At 42.3% G+C, this 17,410-nt stretch overlaps 1 protein-coding gene across 1 annotated transcript; it reads right to left on the bottom strand.

Annotated features, from left to right (window-relative positions):
- Window positions 1–5,550: 5,550 nt before the first annotated feature.
- On the bottom strand, window positions 5,551–6,480 carry LOC127222148 (olfactory receptor 1L6). Its single transcript, XM_051184027.1, has one exon. It carries the CDS (start codon window positions 6,478–6,480, stop codon window positions 5,551–5,553), a length of 930 nt encoding a protein of 309 aa, XP_051039984.1.
- Between the last annotated feature and the right edge of the window lie 10,930 nt (window positions 6,481–17,410).

Raw genomic sequence — 17,410 nt, 5'->3', positions numbered from 1 at the left:
ATGGGGTTTTGCCTTGCTTCAATTCCTGTCCTGAATACCTTCAATCATGGAGTACAACCTGGAAGTGTAATCCAAACAAGCCCTCCATTCCCCACTTGCTTTTCATTGTGATGTTCCATCAAAGCAATGGTAATTGTAACTAGAAGAACAGTTGTAATACCGTCACTGTTCTAAGAGCATGGATATGTATCAGCTTCAGCCTATGAAAGAGTTCATGAATATGATCAAGGCTTCCTCTGGATGATCAAGAGGGTGGTGAGAGAGGAGCAGGGTGTATGTACATGTGAGAGAAGAGAAAAGAGAGATCAGAGACTTCCATCTTGACACCTTCCTGGAATTTTTGACCATCCTCAGAACCTTTCTCTATCACTGGGAACAGAGTTCGTTGGGTCTGCTTTTTCAGTGACGAAAGCCCCAGTGTTTTCCCTAACAGCATGGACTCGGAGACTAATGTTTCTCAGAAACAGAGACACAAGTTCTATGAGCTATCTATGTGTAGTGCCTCCTGGAATCCAATCCCAGACATGGTTGTTAGAAGCAAGATAGAACAGATGTCCAACCTCCTTGTTGTCCCCCTAGACCCTGGGGTCTTTATTCCTGGCAGAATCAAAGCATCTTTATTTAAGAGTAATCAGGTCTTGGAAACATGAGACTTCTCCTGCAGGGAATTATGGAGTTGGCCTGGTCTAGCTGCCTTGAGAGGTATGTGTCATAGGTATAGAGTCTGTGGCTCCCAGGGCACTGTGTATCTATCAGTTCCTGAGAAACTGAGGCACTCTGTCAGGCAGTGGAACATTTATGTCATCTGTGTATCTCTGCATTCCCTAGGAGTCAGTGAAGCATATGGAAGCTTGGCTGGACAACTGGTCTGAGACACTAAACTTGTGTGTACTCTGTATAGCTGGTAAACATCATTATATCCTGGCAACTACAGTTGTATTCTTCCTGGCCACCACCATTATCTTCTGTTTCTGATAAGGGGATACAAAGTCTGATTTCTTGCAATAAACTTGTTTTAGCTTCACTCTTCTTTGACCCCTCTGACCCTGGCCTCATTGACATTCCCTCTGACCATAATCAGGTAATCCTGGCTTGTTAAGTAAGCACTGGTACTTACAGTCTCTTAATTATCCTCCCATTACTATAACTTCTTTATTCCATAACTTCTAATTAAATTCCAATCCTCAAGAGGAAAACCCACCACTCACCAGAAAATAAACAATAATAAATGGGTGGGGCAGAATTGGCCTGGGGTTGGTATCAGAACTGCTTTCCAAGACCTAAAGTTCTAGCATTTAGAAAAAACAGTGACTTGCTCTCTTTGGCCCCAGAAGGCAGAGATATGATGTATATGAAATTTGCAGAGGTAATAAGGGCTTCTTTAGGAAGATTATTCTAATGTTTGAGATATTGTCAAGCCAGTAGAAATTCCAACATGGATGGTGGAGGGCCCCACAAAACCTCCTCTAGCTGAGAAGCTAGGAGCAGCTGATGGCTTCTTCAGGGATGCTGTCCTGGGTGGTTTCCCATCTTCAGTGGATGGCCCTATGTCCATGCACATATCAGCAGCACCAAAGTTATTAGGAAAAGTTATTAATTATTAGAAAAAGTACACAAAAAAGAGCTGGAAGGGAGATGTGATGAGGTGATTTGGAAGGAGTTAGAGGTGAGGGGCCAGGAGGGAGATGTTATTGAAATATTGTACACACATGCAATTTTCAAAGAATAAATATGCTGTATTCTAAAAGTTGTCAAATTTCATTATACATGGATCACCTCTGTTTTCATTATATTTACCCCATTCCTTCTTTTATTTTCTTTTCATTCCTTCTGAAACTCTCTTTCCTAACATGCCTTCTGCCTAGTGTCATGTCTTTCTTTCTTTTATTTATTTTCCTAACTCTTTTAGTTTTATCAGGGTTGCTTGGATGTGTATGGGTATGGTGTTACCAATGAAGACTGAGCTTCTTATTAAACCCCTGAAGAAAAATGGTTTCTCCAGCAGCCATTAATTGCCAATAGCTTCTGAGGGCGTCATGTGCCCCTCTCTCATCTATGCTGGAATGTTAATGGGCCCAGTATTTTAGAGGTCCTATGTAGTAACTGCAGATGCTATGAGTGTAAGTGTTATATCCATGTCCTGTCCAGAAAACAGTGTTTCCTAGCACTCTGGCTCTTACTTTCACCCTCTCTTTCCAAGATGTTCCCTGAGTTCAGCATAGGGGTTATCACTCTTTCCTAAGTGTGTCCTCCTATTGATACGTGTCTGGGTTATCTCCAGGTCTGCTTATAACAAATAAAGCTGATGCAAGTATTTATTTATAAAAATTTATAATATATAAATACATTAAATGTGTAGGAACAATTTTCTTATATTTAATCTTTTATAATATGGTTTTATAATAAAGCCACATACTTCCTTATTGAATCTTTGGGGATTTCACATCATGCACCCCAATTCTGTTCACTTCCTGGTCCCCTCATATTCCACCCCCCCATCCCTGTTGCATCTCCTCCACAAAAGAAAACAAAACAAAATAAGCAAGCAAGTAAAGAAACAAAAGTAGGAACAACAAAAAAAATCCTCAATAAAGCAAAATAGAACAAAAATCACACTCCAAACAGAGAAACCTCTGCTTCTCCTGTTCTCCTGCCTCTCCATCATCACCTCTTCATAGGTCCTGATGGCACTGGAGGCTTCAGTATGTCATATAGTGTACCCCTTTGTCCCATCAGCTTGACTGATAACTGTCCATTGCAATGAGTCATTGGTCTGGTTCAAGGCCCCTAGTTTTTGGTATACATTCCTCACTGGATCTTCACTGGAGCTCATCTGGGTATCATGTGTCTTGGAGATCTTTTATGTATCTTTCCACATGATCAGTCCCTCCATGAGCTCCAGTAGGTCCCCGATGGGGTAGATGCTAGGGTGGGTTGACCCAAGGCCCAGTTGTTGGCCTGGGTGTTATCCAAACAGGTCAGCTCCAGCCACTGGGTCTACCTACTTCAGGTGAGGTGATAGAGTCATCTCCCCTACATGCATGCCCTCAGGGTATGTTCATCCTTGACTGTGATGAGGGGTGGGGGCCCTCTCTCTCAGGTGCAGGAGCCAGCTCTCTTATTGTAGTGGGCAGCAAGAGGCAAGGCCAGTTTTCCCAGGGCAGTGAAGGTAGGGACTGGCTCAGTATAACCCTCTGATTTCATCTTGCATGATTCCTAAGGCTTCCTGAGGTGACACTGGCCACAGATATCAACACAGATCCCAGCTGCTGTTGGACCATGGACCCAGGCATGGCCCTTGGCAGCAGCTTAGGCCCGATGACATCTTGGCTCTGGGTGGAAGGAATGGCCACTGAAGCAGCCATGGACACCACCAAAGCCTCAGGTTGTGGCTCTAACTCTGGGCATCTATGTGACCATTACTGGCAGAGCAGGACCCAGACTTTGTTCATAACCTCAGTTGCGGTAGGAACATGGACCTTGACATGGTCCTTAGCAGTAGCTGGGTCTGGATGTCACCACTACCCCCAATGGTGGTACGGCTCTGAGATACTAACTTGGCCCTTGATCTTAGGTGTCTTCACCCCCTTTGACGGTAGCAGGATCATCAGACATCAGCACTGGCCCTGGCTGCAATAGGGCCTCATACCATGATATGGCCCTCAGCAGCATTTTAGGCCCAGATGTCTCCACACCATTCAGTAGCTTTGCAGGCCACTCAGATATGGATGCATCCTGGTTCTTGGACACTAACCCAGACTCAGGTGGCTGGGTTGACCCCGGTCTTCTTCATGGCACTCGGTGGCAGCCGGAGCCATATATGTCAATCCGGATCCTGGCCACTTTAGGGCCATGGACCTAGATATGGCCTTCGGTGGCAGCCTGGACCTCTGTATGGCCTCTGCTGTGGTGTGTCCCCCCTGACTCCACCTAAGCCGCAGGCTCCAGCTCAGATCCTGGGCCTCTGTATGGGTAACTGTGTCACAGAGTTCAATGCAGAGCCCAGTTGCAGACCCATAGATGGCTTCAGGCAGCAGCTTAGTTTGGTTGACATCCTTGTTCTGAGTGGTAGTTCCCGACACTCAGATCAGGATGACTCTGATGTGTCAGCACGACCTCAGGACACCTCAGAATGCAGCCCAGACCCCAGGCTTCATATGGCCTTTGGTGATGCTGTGGGGATGTGGGCATCAACATAGACCTCAGCTGCAGTAGGGTCATGGGCACAGACATGGTCCTTGGTAGCAGCCTAGGCCTGGCTGTCACCATGACCCCAAGTAACAGCAAAAGCCATTTGGATCAGTACAGCCCCAGTGGCAGCATGGCTTGTGAACCTGAACTCAGCCACAGGAGGTTGTCCAGCTCACTGGAGTCAGTGTGGCACTCAGGCAACAGGAGGCATGGATATCAGCACAGACACTGACCACTGTAGGACCAGGGACCCACACATGCCTCTTAGTAGCTGCCTGAAATGGACATCACCATGGTCCAGGGTGGCAAGCAGACTTTTCTTCTTAGTCTACTTCTCACTGCTGTCACCATGGATCCAGGTGGCAAGTTGGCCTCCAACATCTGCCCAATCCTCTCCATTTTACCTTCCTTCCTTTAAATGTCTTTCCATGACGTATAAACTATTCTGCTTCTCTAACTCCCCCAGTTCTCTGCCCCTTATTTACTTAAAATGAGGTAGGAGCCATGCGGGCCACTGACTGTCTTCCCACCAGCCTGGGCCCAAAAACCCTAGCTGGAAACCTAGACAATAGTGTAGTTCATCCCCAAATGCCTGAGAACAAGGGGAAGTCAGTATTGTAAATCCTTATCTGAATCTAAGGATTTGAGACTCAAGAGGGCTGATTAAGGGCAGAACGTGGATGCCTAAGCTGAAGAAGAAAGTGCATAAACTGTTTCTCTGTCTCTTTGTTCTGTGAATCTGTGATGGACTGGATAATAACCACCCACATAGATAATTCTGTGGGCCCTTGATGGATTGGACGACATCCACCTATCTGGAGGAAGGTGGTCTTTTTCACTTACTCACTGGATACAATAATAATCTTTTATTTTATTTTATTTTGAGACAGGGTTTCTCTTCTTATTTATTTACTTATTTTAAAACAATAATGTTTTATAGAAGTAATCTTAGAGTCAAAGGCAGAATACCAGTTATATGGTTATTATCCCTTACCACAGCCTAATTAATTCATAGACATGAACCATTACAGAATAAAGGGGATTTATTGGGCAGTGGATAAGTGGAAACTTTCAGACTCAGTTTGAGATCTACGGAGGGAAACAGGGAAGGAAAGAGGACTGGGATAAAATGAGAATCTTGTAGTGCTACAAAGTACCAGGAAAGGTTTGGCTTGTGGGCCACCATAGACTCTAAGTAGTTTTTCCAAACAACCTCATGGATCTCTGGCATGAACCTGTCTTGGTACCTGTGCAATGCTCTAATGTTCTATCACTGTCTAGAATCAGACACGGCACAAATACAGTAACACATTGTTGAACTGTTGACATGATTTCTATAGGTAGTCAAATATGCACATTCTACTCCTTTCTTCTAGTCAGCTTTTTCAAAGCCTGTTTCATGTCTTTGTTTCTAAGGCTGTATATGAAAGGATTCATCATGGGGGTAACTACTGTGTAGATAACAGTGACCACTCGGTCCTTCGTCACCGAGTAGGTGGACGAGGGACGAATGTACACAGATATTATGGTTCCATAGAATAGAGCCACAACTGTGAGGTGGGACCCACAGGTAGAGAATGCTTTGTACCTTCCCCCTACGGAGGGGACCCTCAGAACAGCCCGAGTGATGTAGGCATAGGAGACAACAATAAAGATGAAAGGGCTCATGATCACGATAGAGCCCTCTGTGAAGGCCAAAAGCTCATTGATAGAGGTGTCAGAGCAGGAGAGTGTCAGCAGTGGCTGCACATCACAAAAGAAATGATGGATAACATTGGCTCCACAGAAAGAAAGGCGGCCCATTAGAATGGTATGGGTGAGGGAGTGAAGATGGGACACTGCCCAGGATGCTATCACGAGCAAGCCACAGCGCCTGGGGCTCATGGTTGTGGTGTAATGAAGTGGATTGCAAATGGCAACATAACGGTCAATGGCCATTGCAGCCAAGAGGAAACTGTCTGTAATACCAAAGGCCACAAAGAAATACATTTGAGTGAGGCACTGGGTAAAGAGGATAGTCTTTCTCTGTGTCAGCAAGTTCACTAACATCTGTGGCACGATGACAGTGGTAAAGCAGATGTCCACCAGGGACAGGTTGGAGAGGAAGAAGTACATGGGAGTATGTAGGTGTGTATCTCTCTGGATGGCTGCAATGATGACTGAGTTGCCAATCACATTGACCAGGTACATGGTAAGAAAGCTGGCAAAAAGCCATACCTGTTGTTTGGGATTACTGGTCAGTCCAAGAAGAAGGAATTCTGTCATGTGGCTCTGGTTTTCCCTAAGCATTGCTGCCCTGCAAGCAAAAAGGGGATGTTAGAAGCGTGTCTCTGGTCTGATGGGGGGTTACTTTAGGAGTTATTCCTGTTCATGCATTGTGTAAGGAGGAATGCTAATACTGATTGTCATACTGTCATAATATCACTTCATAGAACTGGTGTTGGGATAGTTTGGATTTACTTCCAATTTCATAACTATTTTTGCAAACTCAAATGAAGAGCCTCAGCTCGTGTTCTTTGTCCACAAGACAAAATTTATGATAACTGCATTTTATTTTGATCGTAGGGAAGGTGTGAAGAAAAGTTATTTTGTTCTATTTCCAAAGGTGTATTAATGACACATCTCTTTGCTCTGTCTTTTAAAAACTATTATTTAAAAAGAAGCTGCCCATTCTCTTCCCTTTCTGACTCTGCGCTTGTGTCTTCACCACATTCACAACAATTTTCCACCACTTGATGTGGAAAGCTCACTGATCCTGTCTTATTTCAGTTCTTCCTTCTCTGTGCAGTATCAGTTTCCACCTAATGCTTCTGCCCAGGGTTTCCCTCTCCCTTTGTAAGAAACAGCAGGCATCCCAAGATTTTCTTGTGGTAGTACCATACACATTGTACAGATATGTTCCTGGGTCAAACCCTCCTTGAGAAAAATGCTTTTGCAATTCACTTGGTAGTTTAAAACATTGGGCAAAAGTTTAGTCTAGGAGTGGCTTGCCCTGGAAGTTTCACATGCGGAGCAGGTGTGTTTATGATTTAGGGTGGGTAGGAAGGTGTAGATCTATTTCTCATAGGACTATGTTTACTTAACATTGGGCTTGGTGTTCCACACAGATTGTGTCCTGCATTCTGAAGTGGATGATGTCAAGCTTAGTTAAAAAGGAAAGAGGCAGAGAAGAGAGCAAACACAGAGCTAGGTACGGGAATTACGTCTGTGTGAAAAGATGTGGATGGGAGACTGGCTGAAGCATTGCTTCCAAGAAGAAAAATTATCTCAAACCTAGATTTTTAAAACTCTGGACTTGTAAGTTGAGTCTGAGAGCATACAAACCTCAGAAACATCCTTAGGCAGAGGTTTGCTTCACTGGCTTAGAGCAAACTCCAGGGTAAGAAGGTCCAAACAGCTTATAGGAGAATGGCATAAAAGATGAATAGAAAGCAGACGCAAGCAAACACCATAATTAATGTATTTTTAAATAAAATATCCCATAATGACCTAAGTAATAACAATGAGGACTGGGTATACAAATGCTCTCCTGTAACCCGGGCTTCTCACCAGGGGTGAGAAGATCTGAATTCCCAGGTCAGCCCAGGCACCTTAGTGAATCATATATCCCAATAAGAAGTTAATATGGGCTGAGAGACCCCCATCACAGGGCCTCTGCTAACGAGGCCTCACCTGGAGAGTGGCAGGTTCCAGCTAGATCCACCTATTGGTGCTGAAGAATCCTGAGTATCAGCCCAGCCTTAGCCCCCCATCTCCAGGCCTTGGTTAGAAGTGAGTCTGGGACCAATTCAGATGGACTCTCCCCTACTCACTTCCCCTGGAACTCCCTGGTTTGGCTCCAGATCTCTCCCTATGGCCTGTCCCCATTGAGAGCGTTCTTGGAGCTCTGATACACCCCCACCAACCCCCACCGACAGCCTGTCCCCCCTACCCTGTGCCCTAACCTGCCCAATGTCTAACCACTCTGGTTGAGCACTGGGACAGAGGGTGGAGCCAACAATCCAGCTACCTTCCGGGAACTTCCTGGAGCTGCTCTGAGCATACTAGACCTGCCTATCCACGCGGGACCACCCATAATTTCCATCTGCCTAGTCTCTGACCCACACCAGTCCTCTACTGGAGTTCCAGGCCCCTCACAGAGATTCCCCTATCTCTGCAGGGCATGTCTGAGTTCCTGTGGGCTGGATCCTTGACGCCCATCACAGGGCCTCTGCCAAAGAGGCCTCAGCTAGAGAGTGCCAGGCCCAGGCTAGATCTACCTATGAGATTAAGGAACATCCTGAGTCCAGCCTGAATCCCAGCCTTCAGGATCTTTGACCCCCATCACCACTCTTCTTCTGGAGCCTGCCTTTGCTGGGCAACTGCCTGTGGAGAGACCTCCTAGAGAGCATGGACCGCCCAGAGCTACAGACATTGAACCTCTGACCCACCTAAGCCCACAAGGGAAGTACCATAGAGAGAGGGAGAGACCCCACCAACACCTACTGGAAGAAGCCATGGGAAGATGGCAATACAAGAGAACACCTAACAACAGAAAGACAAGCATAACACCACCAGAATCTAGGGAATCTACACCAACTAGAACAGAACACAACAAAGCAGATGAAGGAGAAGAGAACAACTTAAAAATTATTGTCATAAAAATGATAGAGGCACTAAAAAAAGATGTGAGAAAATCGCTTAAAGAAATGGAAGAAAAGCTATCTCTGCGGGTCCACTCGGAGTTCCTGCGGGCAAGATCCTTGACCCCCAAATCCTGGCCTCTGCCAAAGAACGAGGTCTCAGCTGGAGAGCGCCAGTTTCCAGTGAGATCCCACTACCCTGCAAAACCTTCTCAAGATCCAGCTCATCCCTCGTCCTCTTCCGCCGGTCATTGGCCAGAGCTATTGGCCAGAGCTATTGGCCAGAGGTCCACTGTGAGTAACTTCTGGCATCTTCTTCTGGATCCTCATCCTTGACCCCATCCCTGGGCCCTGTCTGCAGAGAAACCTCCTAGAGAGCTTGGACCACTTGACTTCTCCATGGAAACCCTTCAGGCCAGAAGGTCCTGGATAGATGTCCTAAAAGTATTAAGAGAACACGGATGCAAGCCTAGGCTACTATATCCAGCAAAACTCTCAATCAATATAGACGGAGAGAACAAGATATTTAATGACAAAACCAGATTTTCCCAATATGTATCTACAAATCCAGCCCTCAGAAAGTATTAGAATGAAACCTCCAACCCAAGGAAGGTAACTACGCCCACAAAAATGTAGGCAACAGATAATCCAACTACACCAGAAACCAAGGGTGAAGCAGAACAAATATATTCACAATACCACTGCCAACATCAAACCTAAATCAAATAAGCATCAACAATCAATGGTCCTTACTCACCCTCAACATTAATGGTCTTAACTCACCTATAACAAGACACAGGCTAACAGAATGGATACAAAGACAGAATCCATCCTTCTGCTGCATACAAGAAACACATCTTAGCTCCAAAGATAGACATTACCTCAGGATAAAGGGTTGGGAAAAGATTTTCCAATCAAATAGAAATAAGAAGCAAGCAGGCGTAGCTATCCTAATATCTAACAAGTTAGACTTCAAACCAAAATTAGTCAAAAGAGATGAAGACAGTCATTTCATATTCATATCAGAAGAAATCCATCAACACAAAGTCTCAGTTCTGAACATCTATGCCCCTAATACAAAGTCACCCATATTCGTAAAAGAAACACTACTAAAACTCAAAGCTCATATAAAACCTCACACACTTAGAGTGGGAGACTTCAATACACCACTCTCAACACTAGACAGGACCACAATCAGAAACTCAACAAAGAAACAAAAGAATTAACAGAAGTTATGTCTCAACTGGGGTTAACAGACATCTATAGAACATTCCATCCAAAGACAAAAGAATATACCTTCTTCTGTGCTCCACATGGAACCTTCTCTAAAATCGACCATATACTAGGTGACATAACAAACCTCAACAGATACAAGAGAATAGGAATAGTCCCCTGTATCTTATCGGACCACCATGCTTTAAAATTGGAATTCAACAACAACACAAATAGCAGAAAACCTGCAAACTTATAGAAACTGAATAATGTGCAATTGCACCACTCCTGGGTCAAAGAAGAAATAAAGAAAGAAATTAAAGACTTTCTAATATTCAACGAGAATGAGGATACAACATACCTGAACTTATGGGACACCTTGAAAGCAGTGCTACGAGGGAAGTTCATTGCACTAAGTGCCCATATGAAGAAAACAGAGGATAGTCACATAAGAAAATTAAGAGCCCAACTGAAAACCTTAGAACAGAGAGAAGCGAATTCACCCCGCAGGAGCAGACGCCAGGAAATAATCAACTTGAGGGCTGAAATCAACAAAATAGAAACCAGGAAAACAATACAAAAAAATCAATGCAACAAAGAGTTGGTTTTTTGAGAAAATCAACAAGATACACAAACCTTTATCCAAATTAACGAAAAAGCAGAGACAGAACATGCAAATTAACAAAATCAGAAACGAAATGGGGAACATAACAACAGACACAGAGGAAATCCAGACAATTTTCAGGTCATACTTTGAAAATCTGTATTCCACAAAAATTGAAAATTCAAAGGAAATGGACAAGTTTCTGGATAACTATCACTTACCAAAATTAAATCAAGAACAGACAAACAACTTAAATAGACCTATAACCCGCAATGAAATAGAAGCAGTCATCGAAAGCCTTCCAACCAAAAAAAGTCCAGGGCCAGATGGATTCAGCGCAGAATTCTACCAGACATTCAAGGAAGAACTAATACCACTACTCCTCAAACTGTTCCACAAGATAGAAACAGAAGGTTCATTGCCAAACTCTTTTTATGAGGTCACAATAACTTTGGTACCCAAACTTCACAAAGACACAACTAAGAAAGAAAACTACAGACCAATATCCCTGGTGAATGTTGATGCAAAAATACTCAATAAAATACTGGCAAACCGAATTCAAGAATACATCAGAGAAATCATCCACCATGACCAAGTAGGCTTCATCCCTGGAATGCAGGGATGGTTTAACCTACGAAAATCTATCAACGTGATCCACCATATAAACAAACAGAAAAAGAAAAACCATATGATTATCTCCCTAGATGTGGAAAAAGCCTTCGATAAAATTCAATACCCTTTCATGATAAAGGTATTGGAGAGGTCAGGGATAACAGGAACATACCTAAACATAATAAGAGCAATATACAGCAAACCAACTGCCAACATCAAACTGAATGGAGAGAAACTTAAGCCAATTCCTCTAAAATCAGGAACAAGTCAAGGCTGCCCCCTCTCTCCATATCTCTTCAATATCGTACTAGAAGTCCTTGCTAATGCTATAAGACAACAAAAGGAGATCAAGGGGATCCAAATTGGAAAGGAAGAAGTCAAACTGTCTCTATTTGCAGATGATATGACAGTTTACATAAGCGACCCAATAAACTCTACCAGGGAACTCCTACAGCTGATAAACACCTTCAGCAAACTAGCAGGATACAAGATAAACTCAAAAAACTCAGTAGCCCTACTTTTTTCACACGACAAAGAGGCAGAGAAAGAAATCAGCGAAACATCACCCTTTACAATAGCCACAAGCAACATAAAGTATCTTGGTGTAACGCTTACCAAACAAGTAAAAGACCTATATAATAAGATCTTTGTGACTCTAAAGAAAGAAATTAATGATACCAGAAAATTGAAAGACCTCCCATGCTCTTGGTCAGGTAGGATTAACATAGTAAAATTGGCAATCTTACCAAAAGCAATCTACAGATTCAATGCAATCCCCATTAAAATCCCACCACAATTCTTAACTGACCTTGAAAGGATAATAATCAACTTTATATGTTAAAACAAAAGACCCAGGATAGCCAAAATAACCCTATACAATAAAAGAACTTCAGGAGGCATCACCATTCCTGACTTTAAGCTCTATTACAGAGCTATAGTTGTGAAAACAGCCTGATACTGGCATAAAAATAGACAGGTAGACCAATGGAATCGAATTGAAAATCCTGATATTAATCCACGCACCTATGAACACCTGATTTTCGACAAAACAGCTAAAATTATACAATGGGGCAAGGACAGCATCTTCAACAAATGGTGCTGGCACAATTGGATGAGGGTGTGTAGAAGACTGCAGATAGACCCATGTCTGTCGCCATGCACAAAACTCAAGTCCAAATGGATCAAAGACCTCAACATCAATTCAGCCACATTGAACCTCTTAGAAGAGAAAGTAGGAGGTACCCTTGAACAAATTGGTATAGGAGACCACTTCTTGAACATAACTCCAGGGGCACAGATACTGAAACAAACAATTAATAAATGGGACCTCTTCCAACTTAGAAGCTTCTGTAAGGCAAAGGACACAGTTGACAAGACCAAACGGCAGCCCACAGACTGGGAAAAGATTTTCACCAATCCTATATCCGACAAAGGGCTGATCTCCAAAATATACAAAGAACTCAAGAAACTAGTCAACAAAACACCAAATGACCCTATTAAAAATGGGGTACAGAACTGAAGAAAGAATTCTCAATGGAGGAAATCAAAAAGGCTGAAAGACACTTAAGAAAATGCTCCACATCCTTAGCTATCAGGGAAATGCAAATCAAAACAACTTTGAGATACCATCTTACTCCTGCCAGAATGGCTAAAATTAGAAACACCAGTGATGACTTATGTTGGAGAGGATGTGGAGAAAGTGGAACACTCCTCCACTGCTGGTGGGAGTGCAAACTCATACAGCCATTTTGGAGATCAGTATGGCAGTTCCTCAGGAAAATGGGAATTAGTTTACCACAGGACCCGGAAATCCTCCTCTTAGGCATATACCCAAAGGATTCACATCCATGCAACAAAGACATCTGTTCAACTATGTTCATAGCAGCACTATTTGTAATAGCAAGAACCTGGAAGCAACCTAGATGTCCCTCAATTAAGAATGGTTAATGAAGATGTGGCACATCTACACAATGGAGTACTACTCTGCAGAAAAAAATAATGGTATCTTGAAATTCACAGGCAAGTGGATGGCATTTGAAGAAACCATCCTGAATGAGGTAACCCAGTCACAAAAAGAGGAACACAGTATGTACTCACTCATATATGGATTTTAGACCTAGATCAAATGATCACCAGCCTATAATTCACATCACCAGAGGAACTAGGATACAAGGTGTATTCTAAGAGATTCATATAAAGTCCTTCACAGAACTGGGAAGGGGCAAGTCTCCCAGAGCTCAGATGAAGTGGGGGGCAGCGAATGGTGAGAGATGTAGGAAAAAATGAGGAGGATGAAAGGAAAATATGTGCGACCAGGAATATTGAGCCTGGTTAGGAATAGAAGATAGGAAAGAGAGAGAGAGAGACAGAGAGAGAACATAAAAGAGGGAGCCAATATTGGTTTGAAGATAAAATTGAACACAAAGAAATGTCGAGAGAACTATAAGCCTGCTCCCAACTAACAAGTTGAGCTTATGTGGAAAGGCTATCATAAATGCCCTTCCCGGAGAGTGAGATCAACATCTAACTTCTCCATGGAGCCCTCAACTAATGCCTGTTGAAAACAGGATCAAACACCCATACATAAACACTGAGTCGAACTAGAACTCAGATGCATATGGAGAGGACAAGACCAAGCGGCAGAAACACATAGAGACAGCTTACCTGAACAAGGAGGAGCTAAGGGCCACTAGACTGATAGCTGGGAATCCAGCATGGGACTGACTCAGGCCCCCCTGATTATGGGTCTCAGCCAGAAGGAGTGAGCAGTCTAAGAGACCTCAGACAGTGGAGCCAGGATATATCCCTGGTTCACAAAAGAACTTTGCGAACATATCCCCCATGGAGGGATAACTGCCTTAATCTAGAGACAGGAGAGAAGCCCTAGACCCTACTTCACAGGACCTGTCAGATCTACATGACCCCAACTGGATGGTACTCCCCTACATATGGAATTGGGGTGGGGGGATGGGAGGGGAGGGTGTTTAGAGTGCATATGAGAGGGTAGAGAGGGTAAAAAGGGAGGGAAGGAGGGAGGGAGGACTGGTGGGAGGGAGCGAGGGAGGGAGGTAGGGAGAGGAAACTGGGATCGACATGTAAAATAATATATTAAACTAAAAAAAAAAAAAAATGCTTTGACTCCAAAATTTAAGTTGAAGGACAAGTTACTGGGGAAAACGTTTTCTGTTTTTGATTCCACAGAAAATGAAAAGATGTGGATTCCTTCCAGACTAATGTGGTTTGATCTCACCAGATGGCCTGAAACAGAGTACAAGCTGATCCTACATTCAAAACTGCTGGACAAAACAGCCCTACAGACTACAGTCAGGATATCTGAATCTTCTTCGAATCCCCCAAGACAGCGCCCCTTACCAGCAGGAAGTAGTTTGGAAAGAATGACACCCAAATTCCCAAATATTGTGTATAAATGTTTGTTTTCATTTAATTGGACTGTTATATAAAATTAAATAAAATTTTAAAAAAAAGAAATGGAAGAAAAAACAAACAAAAAATTGGAAGAAATGAACAAATTTCTTAAAGAAAGTACAGAAAGCCAAGAAAAAACAAACAGGTTAAGGAAATGGTTCAAGACTTGAAAACTGAAATAGACACAATAAAGAAAACACTAACCAAAGAATGCTGGAAATAGATAAACTGGGCAAATGACCGAGAACTACACACACAAGCTTAACCAACAGAATTCAAGAGATGGAAGAGAGAATCGCAGGCGCGGAAGATAAACTAGAGGAAATATATTTGTCGACCAAGGAAAATTGTTAATCCAACAAATCCTTAACACAAAACATCCAGGAAATGAGGGACACTGTGAAAAGATAGACATTACCTCAGGTTAAAGGGCTGGGAAAAGATCTTCCAATCAAATGGACCCAAGAAGCAAGCAGGAGTGGCCATCCTAATAGCTAACAAGTTAGACATCAAACCAAAATTACTCAAAAGAGATGAAGACGGACATTTTGTATTCATCGCAGGAGAAATCCATCAGCACAGTCTCAATTCTGAACATCTATGCCCCAAATACAAAGGCTCCTACAGTCGTAAAAGAAACGCTACTAAAACTCAAAGCTCACATAAAACCTCACACATTCATAGCTGGAGACTTCAACACAACACTCTTACCACTAGACAGGACCACCAATCAGATATTCAACAAAGAAACGAAAGAACTAACAGAAGTTATGTCTCAACTGGGTTTAACAGACATATATAGAACATTCCATCCAAACACAAAAGAATATACTTTCTTCTCTGCTCCACATGGAACCTTCTCTAAAATTGAGCACATACTAGGTGGCATAACAAACCTCAACAGATACAAGAGAATTGGAATAGTCCCCTGTATCTTATCAGACCACCATGCTTTAAAATTGTAATTCAGCAACAACACAAATCGCAGAAACCCTACAAACTCATGGAAAATGAACAATGTGAAATTACACCACACCTGGGTCAAAAAAGAAATAAAGAAAGAAATTAAGGACTTTCTAATATTTAATGAGAATGAGGACACAACATACCCAAACTTATGGGACACCTTGAAAGCAGTGTTGCAAATGAAGTTCACTGCACTAAGTGCCCATATGAAGAAAACAGAGAATAGTCACATTAGAGTATTAACAGCACAACTGAAAGCCTTAGAACAAAAAGATGCAAACTCACTCTGGAGGAGCAGACGCCAGAAAATAATCATTTTGAATGCTGACATCGATAAAATAGAAACCAGGAAAACAATTAAAAAAAAAATCAATGAAACAATGAGTTGTTTTATCGAGAAAATCAGCTAGATAGACAAACCTTTATCCAAATTAATGAAAAAGCAGAGAGAGAACAAGCAAATTAACAAAATCAGAAACAAAAAGGGGGACATAACAATGGACACAGAGGAAATCCAGACAACTTTCAGGTCATACTTTGAAAATCTGTTCTCCACAAAAATTCAAAGGAAATGGACAAATTTCTGGATAAGTATCACTTATTAAAATTAAATCAAGAACAGGCAAACAACTTAAATTGACCTATAACCCACAATAAATAGAAGCAGTTATCGAAAGCCTTCCAACCCCCCCCCCAAAAAAAAAAAAAAAAGCCCAGGGCCAAATGGCTTCAGTGCAGAATTCCACCAGAAATTCAAGGAAGAGATAATAACAATACTCCTTAAATTGTTCCACACAATAGAAACAGAAGGTTCATTACCAAACTCTATGAGGCCAAAATCACCTTGGTACCTAAGCCTCACAAAGAAACAACTAAGTAAGAAAACTACAGAACAATATCCCTGATGAACATTGATGCAAAAATACTCAATAAAATACTGGCAAACTGAATTCAAGAATACATCATTAAAAACATACACCATGACCAAATAGGCTTCATTCTTGGGTTGCAGGGATGATTTAACATAGGAACATCTATCAACGTGATCCACCATATAAACAAACTGAAAAATAAAAACCAAATGATCATCTCCCTAGATCTGAAAAAGCCTTTGACAAAATTCAACACCCTTTCATGGTAAAGGTCTTGGAGAGATCAGGGATAACAGGAACATACCTAAACATAATAAGAACAATATACAGTAAAACAACAGCCAACATCAAATGAACGGACAGAAGCTTAAGGAACAAAACAAGGCTGCCCTCTCTCTTCATATCTCTTCAATATTGTACTTGAAGTTCTAGCTAAAGCTATAAGACAACAAAAGGAGATCAAGGGGATCCAAATTGGAAAGGAAGAAGTCAAACTGTCTCTATTTGCAGATGATATGATAGTTTATATAAGCAACCCAATAAACTCAACCAGGGAACTCCTACAGCTGATAAACACTTTCAGCAAACTAGCAGGATACACGATTAACTCAAAAAAAATCAGTAGCCCTACTTTATTCAGACGAAAAAGAGGCTGACAACAAAGTCAGAGAAACATCACCCTTTACAATAGCCACTAACAACATAAAGTATCTTGGGGTAATGCTTACCAAACAAGCGAAAGACCTATATAATAAGAACTTTGTGTCTTTAAAGAAAGAAATTAAAGAAGATACCAGAAAATTGAAAGATGTCCCATGCTCTTGGATAGGTAGAATAAACATAGTAAAAATGGCAATCTTACCAAAAGCAATCTACAGATTCAAAGCAATCCCCATTGAAATCCC

Source organism: Phodopus roborovskii, unplaced genomic scaffold (assembly GCF_943737965.1).
Source record: "Phodopus roborovskii unplaced genomic scaffold, PHOROB, whole genome shotgun sequence".
Classification (NCBI taxonomy): Eukaryota; Metazoa; Chordata; class Mammalia; order Rodentia; family Cricetidae; genus Phodopus; species Phodopus roborovskii.
The sequence above is the reverse complement of the archived record's forward strand: the minus strand, read 5'-3'. Positions and strand labels throughout refer to the sequence as shown.